General features: G+C 40.4%; 1 protein-coding gene across 1 annotated transcript in view; it reads right to left on the bottom strand.

The window, feature by feature from the left end:
* Positions 1 to 17,249, bottom strand: part of ST18 (ST18 C2H2C-type zinc finger transcription factor) — a gene marked incomplete at its 3' end in the record, with an annotated part of 105,071 nt that extends 87,822 nt beyond the window's left edge. Inside the window, exons 1-2 of the mRNA XM_082601157.1 lie at positions 17,212 to 17,249; positions 1,572 to 1,626 (exon numbers count right to left, since the gene is read on the bottom strand). Coding sequence (XP_082457283.1) covers positions 1,572 to 1,626 — 55 coding nt within the window. The 5' untranslated portion in view covers positions 17,212 to 17,249. The remainder of the gene's footprint in view (positions 1 to 1,571; positions 1,627 to 17,211) is intronic.
* Between the last annotated feature and the right edge of the window lie 2,351 nt (positions 17,250 to 19,600).

Genomic DNA, 19,600 nt, shown 5'->3' with positions numbered 1-19,600 from the left:
AATAAGATATTTAGAGAAAAAAAGAGCTTTGATTTTTCTGAGATGATGGGAACTAAAGAAGTTCATGTTTATGAACACCTGCCTGCCCCAGGATACGCAGCATCCTGAGAGAGACAACAGGGGGTTTTAAAGATGACTCATGCTGCACGAAAAAAAGTTGCTTCAGTTCTCAAAGAACATTTTGGCTCTATTTAAGGGTGTATATGTATGTGCCAGAAGGATTCAAAGTCCAAAAAGAATGGCAAATTAAAATACTCACATTTTAGAAGTATGATAGAGTTGTGTGCTTTCAGAAGTCAGAATAAGAGATTCAAATAATCCAAATACAGTTCCTAGAATGCTGATGTTTATGGCAGACGTGAGCCTATGCTAAATAATGATAAAACTGTTCTTGTTTTAAAAACATGTATTCCATGGAGAAGTTTGCTGCATAAAAATGTGATATTTCCAAAACTGCATTCCAAATACTAGGATATATGATGCAATTACTTTTAAAGTAACTTAAACAACCTGGAAAATAGAACACTGTAAAACTTCAGTTGGGGTAGAGAAAAGTCCCATATCTTGTACAGCATGATTCTGCATTTTGGTTATCATGGCTAATGATAACGAGAGTTGTATTTTAACTGAAAAAAAAATCATCCTGGAATTTTTTAAAAATGGGGGATTCTGGACTTTACTGAAACAGGAATTCTTTACCTGGACTACACACATAAACAAAGCTAATGAAAGCGTTGAATTTGATTAGATATTTTCAACTGTAAATCTCAGAACGCTTACAAATGACTGCCTGATCACTGTCCGACCCAACCTTTCCTCAGCAAGACCAGTGCGAGGAGGGTCAGGTGGGGAACAGCTGTCCAGCTTCCTTCCAGAGGCCAGGCTGAACCTTCCATTTAGAATGAAGGGTCACACAAATATAGCTAATTATAATAAAAGTTATTTTCCTTAAGGGGTATTATTGCCAGTCAATCCTGTTTTCCAGATGTTTAGATCATCAAGGGCCTGTTTATATTTTAATATTACATTACCATCTGTTGGTTACAAAAAGAGAGGGATAACTGACAAGTTAAACCTTTCAGACGTTACTTCGCAGAGCTGCTGGAAATTCCCAGCAGGGACAGTCCAAAACCAAACATCGTCATTTTACTTGAACTAAGTTTAGACTGGAAGCCACTAAACCGGATAACATAAAAATCAAAACCTGCTTTGGCAATAAACGAACAATTCGGTCTTTTCCCTTGGACATTAAAGTCACGTCAATAATCGGAGGTCTCCGTGAAGTGTTCTTCCCTTGCTGACCGTTATGCTATTTTGCACGATGTTTAAATCTACTCATGATTGCATTTTGTAAAACTTAGCATCCTACATCATTCGGACTATTCTGAGTCTTACTTCTGGTTCATAGTATTTAGCCTCTCAATGCCATGATCCAATGTCCTGGCTTGATTTAAAAATGGAAGCCCTGAGGAAGTTGTAATTCTTCTGACTGCACGTCAGGGTCTGAGCATGGAACGCCCACATTCCATGGTGTGGTGAGCACGGTGTCGTGGAATCTGCTTGTTACTCACCCTTGGTTCCCTTCGCGCGGGTACGCAGCGTTTTATCTTCAGCCTCTGCATCCATCTGTAACGTGAGCACAGAGTCCTGAGGTCACTGCTTTGACATTGATCAAAATACGAACACATGTCACCAGAAGTTCTGAAGGTCATTAGGAAAAGCAGAGTAGCCTTTCACGCTCTCGGACAGCATCTGACTCTGAAGAGACGGAGCTGTGACTGCCTCACAGCCCATGAGCCCTGGAAACACTTCTATAGATGCTGGAACCAGACGGAAGGGACAAGAGGGCAGATGTCCTTGCCCACACGTGTTTGCTAGTGATTCAAACACTTCCGGCATCACAAAGATAGAAAGAGGGATGGTCTGATTAACAGTGATTGTGAAAGAGACCAAACCTCCAAGGCCAAACCAAAAGGTTTCAGATTAATTTACTAAACCAGATTCCTTTGCATTTCTAGAAACGTTCTGCTACATGCCTCTTTCTAAGTGAGGAAAAATAATTCCCACTGTAAAAATCCAACATGAACACAAAACCCTGAAATGCCCTCATTGTAAAATACCACTGGAAATGTTTACGATCAACAACGGCATACATTTACTCCCATAATTCCAGAATAAATGTGGGTTATAACCGTCCAAATCCATAAGGAAAGTACAATTTGAGTGTTGTGTCTGTCACTATCAAATTCCCTAAAACATCATTACTAATGATTTTAAATATAATGAAGCTAATTATCAAAGGGATGCCAAGACATAAAAAGCTTGTTGTTTTTGTCCACACGGAGATAGAGTCTGACCTGACTACACCCAACCATTCCACTAGGATCCTCTAAGCATCTCGTAGTTTAATTCACTTTTACACCTTATCAGAAGGAATTCTTAAGTAGAAAGAAGTTGTTCTGCTTGTTGAAAATCAGAAGCAGGCAGAAGGCGCTCTCCGCGGCTCATCCTTAAATCCCGACGCCGGCGGGGGTGCGGGGGGACTGCAGTGAGAATGGGAGACGCATCTCTGCTCTCTGAGGCTGAGCTGTGAGGGAAAGCACTGACCTGCCGTAGACGTATAACAGGGGAGCAGGTGTGGCAATGATGGACTTTAATTCCCTTTAATAAACCTTTTATGTGCCACACTTTTACTGCCATTCGACGCCCTCCAAGGTCCTGCACATAATAGGTTCATTACTTTTGATTACTATAGTCTATTGAGACAAACAACTCCAGAACACACTGTATATTACGTTCAGTTAAACCAATATAGACTATTTATCTATTGTGCATTTTTTCACCTGCAACACTACAGACAAAATTAATGACAGCTCTCGTAAGCGAAAACTGTTAAAACCACCAGCACCCTTTTGTCATCATTTCATACTAAACACCACACCAATCGCTGAACTGTTTTTCAAATTAGCCAACAAAAGTGTCCACTGCTTTTTTGAGCAGCCATTGCTTTAGTCTAAATAAAACAGTCCCTTGTTAACAAATATTTTCAAACTACATAAGAGAAAACAATGGGAAAACAGAGGAGAGTTTTGTTTTTTCTCCTGTAGATTTCCCTTCTTTTAAAACCACACAGACTTATGACAGATGTGACGCTGCCTGGGATTAACGTGGCTTGGTTTACACAGGATGGTGAGCATTGCGTTGTGAAATCCTTCTCCGTGAGGGTCTCTGCTGCATATCAAGTGGCTCAGTTCACGCAAACTCCCTTCTGTGTGCTAAACGGGTCCCTTGATTAGGAGAAACCAGTAGCTTGAGGGTTAAAATGGTGCAAAAAAACATCAGCTATTTCTGAGGGAGCTCCTCCCGTGGGAGAGCATGGCCTCAACCCGGGTCTGCAGTTACCCTGCGTGCAGGTGCCCTGATAGCGCACCCCCGCCACTCTGGATGTCCCCATCCTCCCCCGCCCCAAAACACAGGTGAAGGTTGAACTCCACGAGTTTCTTTACAGAAACACGGTGTGCAGAGTGCCAGCAGGCATATACAGAAATGTCAGAAAACTGCTGAAACGTAACCTTCTTCATAACGGCTCCAAGACTCGTGCTATTTCACAATTCAGCTATGCGAGGACCTGAGCGGACTGCCACCGCCCTGTGCAGCCACTTCCCCGTTAAAGTCATCGGAAGGGAGGCATAAATATTCATGGGCCTCTGCTTGAAGGGGCCTGGAGTGCCAGCCTCACCCTTGCGTTTTGTGGAGCTATTGTCCTCTTGCTGGTGGAGCACATACATCCCACACAAGCCTTGTAAGAACTGGCAACTCATCCAGGAAGCTCAGTGTTCATTTTAACTTGCGGGCCAGGTTGTAGGTGGGGGATGGATCAGGCCCCAACATACAATCCATCCATTTCACCTCCTCTCCGGTTCACACCTGAAGGACCGTAGCTGTTACTAAGTTCAGGGTCTGGTCATGTCTTGCAGCTCGTTGGGAATGAGAACATCAGACACCCAGAGCATATATGTGCTTTTCTTTGGGGGGCAAGAATCATGAGAAAGCTCACTCTCTGGTAGATCTCAGCTTAAAAATAAGCCTTTGTTCTCAAAAACCTTACACATGGGAGCAGGAATCTCTAAATATTCTTGGTATGGATTATTCTCATGGACTTTAATAAATTGCCAGTGGGAAGACTTAATTTTTGTAAAATCGAACCTCAGATTCAGTGGGTTACCACGTTCCGGTGATGGTTCATTCAAGGGGAAAGAAGTTCTACCTCACTGCTTGTGCTGAGACCCAGGGGGCGTGCAGTGGGGCAGGGGCATGGCCACCCCTTCAAGCTCTCCACGTTACAGAAGAGGCCACGAGTACGTACGATTCAGGACACTGATCTAGCTAACATGGCCTGTATCTTGAAAACTCCACTTCCTGTTGGGAACATGGGGTTTTTTTCTATTGGAAAAGGACACTTGACCATCTTTACTACCAAAGTCCCAAATTCTATCGACAAGCCTGCAACTGATTTTGTGAAACTTAATGAATCATTTCTTTTCCCAAAATAGAACTTTGATTTTCTAAAAAGCTGTCCTTCTCCTCACTTCTTAGGACCTTTATCTCCATCCCATTGTTTATGGGTGGGAACAAGACAAGACATTTTCTCACTTTCCTACCATGGGCTCCTCCTGGCTTCGACAATCTACTCAATCGAGATAAAATATTAAAGGCAAGTTTTGCCACTCTTATTTTTCCTGAAACTAAGGAAAGTTCTTTTAACCTACAATTATGGATATGTTATGTATAATATTGATGTAGAAAGGAAAAAAAATTGTTCCTGCTTGCTATCTATTTCATAATAAAGCCATGAAAAAAAATTTTAAAGACTTTCTTCCCCAGTTCTCTGGGGAGAAGAGTTGATACAAGAAGAGGCAAGAGGGAAAGAAACTTATAAAATAAAGAAGGCAAAGAAGCAAAACTTGGGGGAAGGATATGCCGGCACCAACAACGGAGATAAGCAGATAGGCGATGAAGAGGAAAAATGACCATAAAATAAATGTTCATTACTTAGTTGAATTTGGAAAGGCTTCATTTACTATCGTCACATATTTACAGACCTACATACAGGTGTGCACAGTAATTCCCTAGTGACATGGACTTGACCACCTTTTCCTCCTGGTGCTTAGTTAGTTACATCAGGGGTGATCAGGAGATCTCCCTTCTGCATTGCTCCAAGGCACAGATCTGGTGCCTTCTTTTGGGCTGAAGAGGGACCCCTGGAACTGCTGATTTGTGGAAGGGAGAGATTCAAGGAGCAGGACACCAAATTGATAAACTCAATTTTGCTTTCATTCATACAAGCAAATTACGGATATGTGAGGAGATTTAGTTCCCTTTGATTTTATTTTTCACTCAAAGATCCTATTTTAACCTAATGGTTAAACAAACAAAATTATTTGTCAACAAAAACAACCTCCAAGTAAATATTTAATCACTTCTTAAGATTTGGGGAAAACAAATCTCTCGGTAATGCTTACGTTTTATTTCTCCTTTCAACAGAACTCTGGACAGTGACGTCCTCAATATATATTTATAAGCAGTCTTGAGTTTCTTAATATTAGTAGAAAAGCCATGGTGATCATAATGTTTTGAGGACAGTTTCTCAAAATCCTTATACAATTAATTGTCATACTGTTTAGTGACATATAATTTCATGCTGGTAGCTACTTTTAATTTGAGAAGTCCTTCACATACATTCAACTTGCAATAAGTCCCACTTTTAACAAGATTTCATTGTGTTCCTCTCCTGAAAGTTGGGAACTGACAAAGCAGTTCTGTCTGTTGTGCCTCGTGACTCTTGTGAGCTGTGCCTTCAATCTTAGGAAACTCACGGCAACGGTGAGAGCAAGTTAGTTCTGTGCCTGCCCAGAGGAGGTCCAGGGGTCCTCCCCATGAGGTGCACCTTATCCTCAGCGGATGCTTTCTTTACAAAAATCATTTTTTAAGAAACGACAAAGAGAAACTCAGGAAGTTGGAAAAGGCTAAACCCAGAAAATGGAACAGCTAAATGATGCCAGTACCTTGGGATGAAACTTGGCCAGACTGAAGAACAAAGAACCCTACACTGAGTGCCCTTTCTTTGGATGATTCTGGCATTATTTTGTTTTAAACATAGCTTTGGATCAGCCCAAAATGGCAGCAAAAGATGTTTCCCTGTTATACAAGAAAAAGATGGGGAAAATGAGTTGTGATCCTAAAAGAATACTTGCCTCATTGATGAGAATACCAAGATTGAATGTTCAAGTATTTTTTTTTCTCTGTTCTTACCCTTTTATTGTTTTCCTGGTTCTCCTTTCATACATTTTTTAATACCTCAGGAAGAGTAATTCAGAAAGTAAACTTCAAAACATTTAAATGAATAAAATCAGGACCTTTGACATCACCCTTGATGACATGTTAATAAGTTTCTGAACCTTTTCTGAATGCTTTATCCTAAATGAAATGAAAATTTTCTGAATCCTCTATTTAGGGCACAGGATCCCCGATGTCAGCTCTCTGTTCCTGTCCGTCTCTATTTGTACTGTCTTTGATTCTGCATAAAAAGCTGAAGAATTGAATGATGGTACCGTTCACACCGGTGACCCCTCTCATGTCCCCTGATCCCTCCCAGCTGGGCAGACACCACACCTAATGGAAAAGCAGGTTCAGCGCTCTCTCAGACAAAGCACAGCTGTCTGGAAAGAGCTCTCCCCGAAGGCCAAGGGCACGCACATCCCCAACAGAGGAGCTGCTTTTCAAAGGGACTGTCTAGAGTCCAGTGGAAATGCCCAGCCAAGAAGGAAACCTTGGGCCTGGGAAAGCTTGGGTGGCTTTAGGAGGAGGCTGAGGTGTTTTGATTCTTGCTTCTGATTTCTGAGTTTCTGCGGCTCCTGTGTGTAGACTAACCCTCTAACTTTGCACCACTGGCCACGTGACCATGAACCAAAGCCATACGTCTGTGTCCTTCTGCTTAACGACTCCAGCAAATAGTTCTATTATTCCCTTAGGTGGACAGCGTGTGCCAATGATTTCTATTAGTCGCCGAACCACGGCCTCTGAGTCACAGCTTTGTGATCTAAGGGGGCAATCACCAGCTTTGTGTTTTTGGAGACTTAAAAAAATTTTTAATATGCCCTGTTTAAAGATAGCTCAGTGTAAGGAACACCCTAAATGGGCCTTAAAAATTTTTTTTTCTTGCTGATATTTGGAGAGGCATGTGTTGAAAAATGTTAGAAAACAAGCTCCTTCATACAGGGATAAGTTATTTTAAATAGAATTTTTCCCAAGGACAACCCAATTCCTTACTTTTTAGTGTCTGTAGGAATGAACTCTAGATGTCAGCTATAGTGCTTTTAAAATATCTCACTTATTTGCTCTTAATCCTCAAGTAAAATGATTTCAAATACAAATGAATTAAAATTGGAATTTTAAAACTATTTTAATGCTGAATCTTTCTCTAAGGGCAAACACGTTTAAACAAGTAACACATACCAATCAACGTGCAAAAGGGTTTGTAGGTACGGAGAATTTCACCTGTTTAATATTTTAAAGGATTAAAGTGACTGTACTTCTGACAAAAATCATGATTCTAAATTGGGCGTTAAGAGTAAATTTCTGTCAAAGCAAATGGGCAGAGATAAAGTGCTGTTTCAGAGGAGAGCCTTTATATAAGTGCTTTGATCGGACTCATTTTAGTTCAATATATTCTACTCTCTAATAAAAACGTTGCCTTACCTCTCTCTTTCTCCAGGTAACTTGTACGCTAACTTGGTTTGCCTTCCTCTCTCAGAGTGACTGAATACCTTTGTCTGCTTTAGTGAGAAATCCTGCAATTCATTCTATTAAGATAAAAAGTAAGAGAAGGCATATAAGGTAGAACAAATAAATAGAAGAGCAATAATAAACAGTGAAGTGAACAATAAACAATTACCTATAATTCCGGTGGACTATACTACAAACAGAATGAAAATGTCACACTAACATATCAAAGGGAAAACGATGTGTAGCTTTTTTAAGGTAAGCCAAATTAATTTTTGTTTTTCTTACCAAACAAAAATTGGTAAGAAAATTTTCTTACCAAACAAAAACTGGTAATTTCTCTCTCTCTCTCTCTCTTTCTCTCTCTCTCTCTCTCTCTCTCTCTCTATATATATATATATATATATATATATATATAAAATTTATGTTATGCCTTCAATTTACTAGGAAAATTGGACAATAGGGTTTCTCAGTATCATTACTGTCATTTTTACTTTTAACCACCAGAAGAAAAAGTTCAGACACGGTCTGGCACGTGCTATACTCAAAAAGTCACAAAAGACAAGATTCCAAAGGCATCCGTATTTAGGGTGCTCTTGAATGAGGCTGTCTTAAGAGGCTACTAACGCTTTTGGCCAATGTTTTAACCTGTTTCCTGTGGAAACAATTTGCATGTGGCTTCCTTGCTTTCACAGGCCTGTGTCACCTCTATTTGGTCCCAGGGATGGAACAGAATCTGTCTTCAGTCCATTTGGCCCTTGAGAGAATACTCTGAAACTCAGTGTAATACACTCAGCCTGATAAGAGAGTGGCTAGTGATACAAACACTATACGTACACTATGTATATTAATGCACATTTGCAATGGTTCACCCGTCAGTTCTGACATACTAGAACCCAAGTCACCAACCTTCCTGGCAGGAGATTTCTCTCGTCCGTGTTTTACCCTTTGCAGTAGGTTGGCGTGCCCAGCTTTTTAACCATGGATTTCTGTGTTACTTGAAAGCTTTGACCGGACATTAAGCAGATGCTTCTTCAACTCGACTCAGCAACTCCAGTTCCTGGGGAGTAATGGGGATAAAACCCTCAAGAGATAGAGCAGATTATCGCACAGGATGTAAGGATTGAAAAGTAGTGGAGGACTCGGGAGTTCTTAGTTGGTTTGACTGCAACTAAAAAAAAAAAAAAAAAAAAAAGCTTTCTCTACAAATGTGTTTGGCTTCTTCTTCACCCTCGGTCCACCTGCCTGTGCCCTTTGTTTGCCACACTCTAACCTAAGACAAAAGATCCCGGAAAACACTGGTGGGCAGAGCTCTTTCCAAATCCTGAAAGTAATGGCTTTTTGTCTACACCCTATCGTGTTGTGTGTTTATTAGCAATACATTTTCCATTTATTTTCTCCAAGATTGCCAATAAAGAACTGAAGCACATAAGGGAGTAGCTGTAAACCCTCTGAGTTCCCCTAATGTCAAACTCATTAGCATCCGAATAAGCACACAGCAGCACATCATCTGCACAATTGCAATTTTTTACTACTTTTAATAGCGTTTCTCAAAGGGCTCATTTTCAACTTTCTTCAGTGGTTAGTTGGTTCTCAGGGGAAAAGGAGCTTCCTGACGCTCGCGGCTTCCACTCAACAACCCGGCCGTTTGCTGTCAGATGCATCAGCCCTCTGCCCTAACCCCATCTGCTGTCTCTCCCCTCCCCGGGGATGACAGTTAGGGCAGCACAGCTGAGATCCACGTGGAGCCCTGCACAGAGGGCGCCGACAACATATACGTTTAGAAATATGATTTGACACAGACGGGCTGGGAAGTCCAAGGGCACCAAAACACGGACGGGAAGGAGGGGCCCGCGGACGCTCGCCGTTCCAGGCGCCCATCATTTGTAACCACACCCACCGCCTTTTGGAAACACACCCTTGGCTGATACCAAAAGGAATCTTCCACTGCAATCGGTTCCCTCCATTCCCTGCTTGTGTCCTGTTATTGTATCAAAGAGATACCTTAAAAAAAACATTTTTTATTCATTGCCATCTTTAATTTCTTTGATGACCTTAAACCGTGCTGTAAAACTTAAGGACTACCTAAAATGTTCATAGGAGATACACATTTTGGAAGACAGTTAACCTAAGACTTGGAATCTTGACCAAGCTCCCCCAACTTGGAACTGAGTTAGTTCTATCCCCCGCCTACCAGGATGGACACTTTTCTATTGAAGCCCATCTCTTCATGAAACAGCAATCTTAAAAGGTAAAACTATATGACACCCAAGGTGTTGGGAATGGGCTACACAGTCCTTCAGTGTGTGCTCTAAGTAAGACATGGCTTCCCTTGTTAAATGGGGTCATCACAGAGTTCTCCATCTGTCTGCTCTGCCATATGCCAACAACAGTGGATGGAGTCCTAAATTCACAGCCGCTTCAGGGGTAAGTACTTGCTTCAGAGAAAGACGGTTCTTTAAACCTATAATATAATGTAATGAATCTGCAGTGTTATTTTTTAAAAAGGGTATATCAGATTATATTTTATTGGTGGTGGTGGTGGGGTGACCTAAAGTGATAGGATGCAACCGTCAATTGTGTCCTTAAAGCAGAGAACCATAGATCTACTTATGATTCAAAGAAAACTCTATATTAAAAAAAATCCTCCAAACTAAGCTTGAAGTGAAAAATTTGGTGAAAGGGCAAGTAAATTGAATATGAAATGTCGTAGCACTGGTAGCCCTGTGATATAACTACTATTTGGGGAATTTGCTTACCAATAGAACCAGTTGGGATGCAAAATGCATGGCAGGCTCCTCTCAGAAGCTTGGGATGCTAATTCAAGCTCCGAACACCACTCTCAGATTTAGTTTCCTGCCAAGTAAAATGAAAACAGGAGAATGCCAGCATGTTAACCTCAGCACTGCTGACCCTTGGGGTCCTGTCTCCTAACCTCTCACACTTTTAACCTCTCAGTCACTAACTTCGGGATCTTCACCAATGGTTCATTAGTTGAAATGATGAAAAAGGGGGATTATTCTTGCTTGTTTTTTTCTTTTAATGGGAAGGCAAGTCCTTTATAGTTCTAAGTTTCCAGCATTATTTTTACATGAAACACCATGATAATTTTAGTGAGAGTCAAATTTCATATAAATCTGCCTGGACAGACAATCGAATTCTTTGTCTTTCCATTTGCCATGTTGTGCCATTAAATTTCTAATGAAAATTTAAACCCCTTATTTTGATGTTTCTAGTCAATGAGCTATAGAATTGCCTTTCCTATCATAGCAAGAGATTATAAATTTAGAAATTGATGCACACAATTTACGTTAGCCTACTGCCACTTTATATTTATGCCGTCAAAGATGACTTTCTTCTTCGTAGCTTTCCAGGTTGATATTGGGGGGTTAGGCTTCATTGGCTGGGGCAAATGAAGAGAAGTGGCGAGTTTCTTTTAAGTCATTTTAGGCAAAGAAATACACTGTTGATTGGCCACAAGCTTTACTTTGACCATCAGCCCAGAATTAGGGTCCTGGTCAATGTGGGAGGAGAAAGAAGAACTTCATCAGAACTGGAGCAGCTCCACGAGAAAAACAGCTCCCACTGCAAACTGGGGTGGTGGTATCACTTACTTTTAGGGGGTATGTTTTGGATTTTAAGTCGTTGCATTTTCAACAAGACTAATTCTTTGATATCAGCAACCAAATTGCTTTTCATGATCCATTCTGAACATTTTTTGCTTCCCCAAGTGATCACTGAACTTCAAATACAAACAAAACTTTTTGTTATGCAGTAGAGTTTGTTATTTTACAAGAAGAGGAGAAATAAGATTTGTCAATGTACAAAATTTCCATTGACGGATTTAATTGATTTTTACTGGTTTGCCTGGCTTTTTGAAATCTCTGCCCTGTGGAGTCTTTCAAGGAATTTGAAGTACAAGGAATGCTATGGCAACCCTGATCTTCTCTAGAAAATGGAATTTTTTGCTTTGAAAATTGCTGTAGTCATACAGAGCATCAAAATAACTTCTGGTTTCCACTGAGATGGATAAGAAGTCATCTGATCCTTGTACTAGCAGGCATTATGTTATTTGTGTTTGTCCTTCCATCACCTGTAAAAATAAAACACAGGCCTCTTCTCCTTAAACTCTGAAGCAAAGCCAATAACTTGTGCAAGACCCCTATTTTTTCCCTGCAAGAGGATTTAACTTTCACCTGATTTAAGTAACAAAATAGCCCTCAAAGCTACTTAAAGCCTTGCTGAAATTAACATAGCTGAATTCAGATGCCATTCACGACTGATAATTCCAACACCTTGTGGGGAAAAAAAGTTGCATGCTGTAAACATTATAAACATATTCAAATAAGCTTAACACAATCTGCCATGCTTATTTCTGCCTAGATCATGGACCAGCGAAATGGTTAATGCAAATGGATTTATAATTTGCTTTGGGGGGCCAGTTTCTTCTCCTTATTTATTAGCCCAGCTGATGGGGCAGATTTGATGAGGCACTTCTGGAATAATTGAGTCATCACACAAAGAAGGCTGCTAGCATTCAGAGTGGTTTTATCAGCAGCAAGCAGGCCTGATTACTGACAATTACACTCTGATCCAGTGATGGAGGAGAAAGAGCCAACGAGTGGGAAATGTCCGTGTTTCTATCCAGGAATAATTTCTACATTCATTTTACATGCTAAGTGTTTCCTATCTCTGCATAATAAACTGTAAACAGGAATCGATGGCACAATGTCCCTTAATATTTCCTGGTAATGAAGACACAAATGTACAGTGAGTGCTGATAAATATAGATGAAACATAAGCTATTCTCCTAGTGTGTATTGTTACCTTTAAAACAAATGCATCTTTCTGGTAAAAGCATAATCAGAGCTAATGCAAAAAAGTGACAGAAGATTGAAACTGTCCTTGTAACTACATAGAAACTTTGGAAAAGTCCTCTTAATCACCGCTGCTTCAAAGGCTCACGGGCTGAAGGTGGGACAGTAGGAACCACGTCATTCTGCTTCTCCACAGTCAACGGTGAAGAACTCCTTGGGTTACACACATCAGAGGACACGGCGACAGTGACTGTCTTTAGCGAGCAGAGCCCATCTCAGTGAAGCCGGCACGAGGGGGTTTTCGCCAGCGTGGCTTTCCCTTTCCCCTTCATCAGGCCTTTCGACAGAATGGTGATCGTGGATAACCAAGTTAGACCTGAGATGGCAGGATGTGCCTTGGAGAGCAAGGCAGTGGTCTCTCCTGCGTGGCTTTTTAACCACTTGTTTATGACATGGTTCTTAACAAAACACTATGAGCAAAAATGCATCTCACAGGGATCATCTCATTAAACTAGCTTTCCCTCTGACTCAGAACCTAGCTGGAAATGCCCAGGGAAAGGGAATGTGCAGATTTCTTAGCGCGCTTCTATAGATCTTAGTGGGAAAACTTTATCTCCTGTACTATCAAGTTTCCTCTTTTAAAAAGCCAATCAGGTGTAAAGCCCTGCGTAATGAGCCTGCTTGGGTCTGTTTGCTTAATCTTTTCTCTACAGCCCCTTCCTGGCTTCCAAAGAAATAACAGTTATCCTCTGTTCTCCTGTGGTAACTATGGAAACTCTGCTTTATCAAACCAACCACTTAACTTCCAGGCTTGTGCTGCAAGTAAATGTGCTCTTGTGAGTAAATCTATACTAAACAACCCTATAATGTCAAAACATTTTTAATAAAGTTCAAAGAGCACCTGTTGATTCAAAAATGAGGTTTTTTATTATGTAAAGGGAATTTTCTTTATTTAAGCTGTTTTATTATATAGATTGTAATACAATATGCTTGATATCCTAAGACATTTTCTATTTTCCTTGCCCGTTTTTAAGAGGTTTTTTAGAATTTTGTTTCAACAAGCGTGTTGCTTTTCCCAACAGGAACTGTTCGTTTTGCATTAAAATCTTCACCATATTCTGTAAAATTGAATTAAGATAAAAGAATAGAGTCATTTATCTTTATTGTCTGACTAGGAAGTATGGGATGGGAGAAGCTAACGAAATTTACAAAGAAACGACCTGATTCTCAAACACTGAAGCCAATGGGCACTGGATTTTTGCAGAATGATTTTTGGATTTTGTTCTCATTACAGTGTTTAATTTAATATAAGTCTCTTTGTCCTAAACACTTTACTTATTATTGGGTCAATACACATTTATTGAGAACTGATCTAGGGAACTCCATGTTAGTCTCGGGCATCAAAAGATATAGAAAGCACAGCTCCTGTCCTCATGGTACAAACCAGAAACCTGAGGATTCCAGTAGGATGTGGATTGCTTCCATGTCCTGGCTATTGTAAACGGTGCTGCGGTGAACATTGGGGTGCATGTATCCTTTCGGGACATGTTTTTCTCCAGATACATGCCCAGGAGTGGGATTTCAGGGTCATATGGTAGCTCTGTTTTTAGTTTTTTAAGGAACTTCCATGCTCTTCTCCATAGTGGCTGCACCAGTTGACATTCCCACCAACAGCGTAGGAGGGTTCCCTTTTCTCCACACCCTCTCCAGGATTTATTGTTTGTAGACTTTTGGATGATGGCCATTCTGACTGGTGCAAACTGATACCTCATTGTAGTTTTGATTTGCATTTCTCTAATAATAAGGATCTACTGTATAGCACCGGGAACTCTGCTCAATGTTATGTGGCAGCCTTGGGAGAGAATGGGTACATGTATATGTAGCTGAGTCCTTTGCTGTGCACCTGAAACTACCACAACATTGTTAATTGGCTATACTCCAATATAAAATAAGAAGTTAAAAAAAAAACCCTAAATTCTCAAGTAAAAAAATAAAAAAAGGAAAGTATGATCCCGGAAGAGGCAGACGCAGCGAGGGGAGTGCAGCCTGGACACGCTTCCAGAAACGATGACGCCTGAAGAATCATCCCGAGAGATTCAGAGACTTTGGCTAAAATACATAAACGTCCCCAAAGACCAGTTGAAAAAAATACAAACAGTTGGCTTGGTGAAACAATGTACTAAAGCCATATTTTTGTATAGTTACACGAGGGTCCAAGGAGACCAGCTGGTCAAATGACAGAGCTAAAATTCAATGTTTAGAATGTGTTGATGTTATTTGTAACTTCCAAAGGAACTTTTCCCTTTGGTATCAGAGCTGAAAAATCTGTCTGTTGAAATGCAATTTGTCATCCACACGGTGCTGCAAGCGGCCGCATCTCACAGAATTCTGTGTCCCAGTCCTGTTCTGATGGCACCTCCACCTGGATTCATAGGTGCTGCCTGACGCCACACTGACTCAAGGTCACTTTATCGTCCCGGCGCCAGTAAAGCTCATGGATGTGAGGGGCTGTGTAGTGTTGACCTTTCATTGCAACATGATGCTGTGGCCAAAGTAGGTGCTCAATATGTTATTACTGAATTCAATTAAAATAAGCCAAAGATAATATTCTTCAGATGCTTGAGATATTATCCTATTAATTGTATTCAAAACATAACTTCCCAGCACAACATCTGGAACTTACAGATTTTGTCTGTTTGATTGCAATGCCAGGTAAGCAGAATTTACGATGTTGTCTTCAATGTTGTCTTCCCTTGTGTTAAAAAGTCAGCTCCCAAAACACAAAGGGGAGCAAGCATAGATTGTAACAGATTTTATGGTCAGATTTCTTCCCCAGTGTCTACTTTCATCTAATTTGCATGAAAAATGACAGTATGTGATTTAAATCAGTCCCTTTGTGGGGATAAAAGCCAAAGGTAAAATAGAAATATTATTCTTATTTTTCCAAATTTGGCAAGAAAACCATTTAGGAAGATCTCCAACTCACTTAAACTCCATCCAGTTTCCAGGTTCTGTATCTCACTTTTCTTACTCAAAATTTGTCAGTATGGCCAGTGTCCTAACTACTATGCATTTACATTTTATTTTAAACAATGTATGTCCATATACTCCAAATTGATGACTTTTCTATTGGAGATAAAAATGGAACCACAAGGGAAGACAAGTCATCCATTATTTTTTATCAAGATAGTAAAATGATATGGTATTTTCTAAATAAGTTGAGCTCACCTTGACTGAACTCTCACCCCGTGAAAGACACTCTTATGAGCACCATCATGCACTCTTTTCCTGTCATCATCCCGTGCCTATAGGGAGACTCTATCCATTTCACAATGAAGAAAGGGAACAAAGTCAGCGTCCCCACGCTAGCACCAGGCTCTGTGTGACAGCCCTGTGGTTCTAGGCACCAGGCTCCGCGTACACTGCAACGGTCAGATCAATTTTCTCTCTGCATCAGAGAGGTCGCCTTTCCCACGGACATTCCATTCCTCTCACCCAAGCACAGTGAAACACAGATGTACTCACCACCCCAATAAAGCAGGTACTCCTTTGTACCTTGGAGGATACAGGCATCATGTTTACAAAAATATCACGTGGAGAACATTTTTGGTGTGGGCAGGGGTGTTGCAATGCCGAAGACAGAAATCTCAGATTTAGTGATAACCATCATTACAATCTACAGATTCCAATTCCTAAAAACGACTTATCAGTCTTGGCCTCTCAAGAAATTTTTCTTCTCTTCATCCAAACACAAGACATTTTTCATAGGACTTATACTGTCAGCTGTAAAATACGTCCCATCTATAGGTTGGCTTATCTTCTCTATTAGTTTCTTGTTGCTGCTGTAACAAAAGTCCTCAAACTGTGTGGCTTAATACAGCACAAATAAGTCAGTATCTTACAGCTCTGGGGGTCCAGAGTCTGGGACGGTCTCACCAGCCTGAACTCAAGTCAGGCTGAGCTCCTTGCTGGAGGCTGCAGGTCAGAATTCCTTACTGTCATAGGACTGAGGTCCCTGTTTTTTTCAGTGGCCGTTCTCAGCATCTCGAAGCCACTGCATTCTGGGGCCCAAGATCCCTTCCTCCTTCTTCAAATGGTTGGTGGAACGGAGTCCTTCTCGGGCTGCATCTGCATGACTCATTCATCTGCTTCTCTCTTAAAGTCGCTGGGATTAGTTGGGCCCACCTGGATAATCCAGGAGAATCTCCTCATCTCTGGACTCGCAATTTAATCACACTCCCTTTGCACGTAAGGTAACGTATTCATAGGTTTCAGGAATTAAGACATAGATGCTTTGGGGGGGGGGCCATTATGCTACCCACCACATTCTTCAGCCACATATGTAAATCCTGACTGTGTTAAAGTATTAATACTCCTCATATGAGACAAGTGAAGTCATAAATCAAGATGAACAGGTGTACACAGTTCTCAAAAAAAAATACACAATTGTAACTCAAATGACCAGAATGAAACCAACATTAACAAAACCAGGCATCTTTGGTTGTCCCCTAAAACCAAGTTCTTAAATTCTCAAGTTTTTGAAGGCCATTGAAAAGTTAGGGATACTTCTCTCTTGGGGGGGAAAGTTTATTTCTAAATAGTCTTCACTTACCTTCCCTAACGTCCACTGGATTTGAACTGGAGAGTTTCCATTGCTACTGACGAGAAGCATCATCAGAGGGAAAATGGAAAGAAAAAGAAAAACTTAATTAAATGGTAATTATCTACAGCTTATTAACTGTATAAAACAATCTTTTCAAGTAATTTACATACTGACTATGGGAGAACGGATCAGGGCACAAACCAATCTTCAATAGTTCAATAATATTCATTTGAAAGAACTCCCCCCTCAACAAGAAAAACAGGTGTCTACTGTGATCAGAAAATGCTTTTTAGATTTGAGTCCTTTTGTCTACAAGTACATTTGAGAACCTTTTCTGGGGACACACCTGAGAGTGAAAGTGAATTATCAATGACAGTCTTTTTTTTTTTCTTTAAAAAAAAAAAAAAGAATCAGTGGTTTAACACTAATTTCTAATCAGATCCTACAGAAAGGAACAGCCCGCACGGCAGCTGTACTTTTCCCAGGGTTAATTACCTTTCACTGCTCTCTGCTAATGAGTCAGCTGTCCCTGTCAGAGCACAGCCCTGCTTCATCTGGAGGCCTCGCTGTGGACAAACAGCTAGTGACAGTCCTATTTACATATGGGGGTGTTTGTTGTGCAAAAGATTTCCAAAGGCTTTTTTAAAAAAAAAGATCCCCTAATTTTCATGTGTTTCCATGCTAAAAATATTCTTAGAAATAAGATTTTACTTGGTCAACTATTCTTTTCTGCCCAGGCCACTGGCTTCACCACAAGAAGATGGAAAATGCCGAGTCCTGGAAACAGGCAAACTTCACGGCCTCCACAGAAAGCTTTGTCTTACTGATTCCTCAGCATCGTAACAATGACCCTGTGGGGATGAGGCAGGACTCGAAAGTTTGCAACCTCCTTCCCTGGTAAAAAGACTTTCTAAAAAGATGCATTCCAGAAAATTAAATTCGAGGGTAGAAAATAAGATAGAAAGACACAAACACATCTTGGATTTATTTGTACATGAAAAGTGAATTAGAAAATTGAGTTTTCAAAAAAAGTTAGACTTGAAAACTATGCTTTCTCTTAAAATGTCTAGGTCATTGTGGGATATATTGATATATATGTGTGTATGAGTATATATGTGTGTGTGTATATATGCACACATATGATTTATTATCCAGTTAATAACTCTGCTACTCATATCATGGTTCTGCTCTCCATCTCACAATGTAGACAGGGTGCCTTTACATATTTTTGAACATTGTAGCCAAGAGGTTTACCCATCTCTTCCCCCTTTTTATTCCAGAGGGAACTGAGAGGGATCCACAAACAGTAAAGTATCCACTGATCCTGCTCAACAAAAATGTGTGTAGTTTGCCAAAAAGATAGATGGTCAGAATTTCATTTATTTAATTGCAAAATGAAGACAAACAAGGATGGAGTTATAGATAGAGGAATACTATGTAAGTGTTTTTTGTTCTGACAAGGGATAGAAAAACTGAAAAATGGAATGAAATCACTGGTACGAACTGGTATAAATAATAACTGGGATTCAAAGTATATCATTTAAAATATACAAACCAGATAGTAAAAGATTATATTTTTTACTAAAGGAGAGAAATAAAGAAGAAAACAGAAGTATTGATATATTGATGTAAGGTAAACATTGGGATAAAATTAACAACTTCTACCCAAAGAAATTAAAAAATAGAAATCACAATATAAAAAGCTAGGGAACATTTAATGTGTAATACTGCCTTGAAAATAATTAAGGTTTAAAGGTAATATTTCGTAGTGGTTTTGTATTTTGTTGGCTGAATGACCTATTCACTACTTTATAAAATAAGCAAAATACATGAACTCTTTTCTTTTTTCATGCTGTTATCTGTAAACATTTCTTTCTGTACTCTCAGGGTTATTCCCACAGTTCCCTAATATAAATAAGTTGAATTAGGGTGTTTGAATATATTTTGGGCAGTGAAAAAAAAGCATCCACTGATCCCACTTTGATAGCCTCCCAAATGCCCCTGAATGGCAGGTACCCTCCCCTGTAGGTTTCCTGCTCTAACCCTTAGGTCAGTGGCTTTCAGGTTCTAATATGCATCAGGGTCACCTGGGTGTCTTGTTAAAGTGCATCCTGATTCCGCCACCCCGAGGTCCTGTAATCCTAATGAGGGTCCAGGGGCTCCTGTTGCTCCACAGGCCACACTTTGAGCAGCAAAGTGTCAGAGCAGTGGTTCTCAAACATGAGCCAGCACCAGAGTCACCTGCAGGGTTGTCTGGAGAGGGCCTGAGAGTGTACCTCTTCAACATGTTCCCAGGTGATGCAGGTGCTGATGGTCCAGGGACCACACTTTGAGAACTGTTGCCTTAGAGAGTCACTAATACAGGTTTTGAAGAACTCCAATCCCAAAGGCTAAATCC

The sequence above is a fragment of the Mesoplodon mirus genome (assembly GCF_964341445.2).
Source record: "Mesoplodon mirus genome assembly, chromosome: 16".
Classification (NCBI taxonomy): domain Eukaryota; kingdom Metazoa; phylum Chordata; class Mammalia; order Artiodactyla; family Ziphiidae; genus Mesoplodon; species Mesoplodon mirus.
This window is presented reverse-complemented; position numbering and strand designations above follow the sequence as displayed.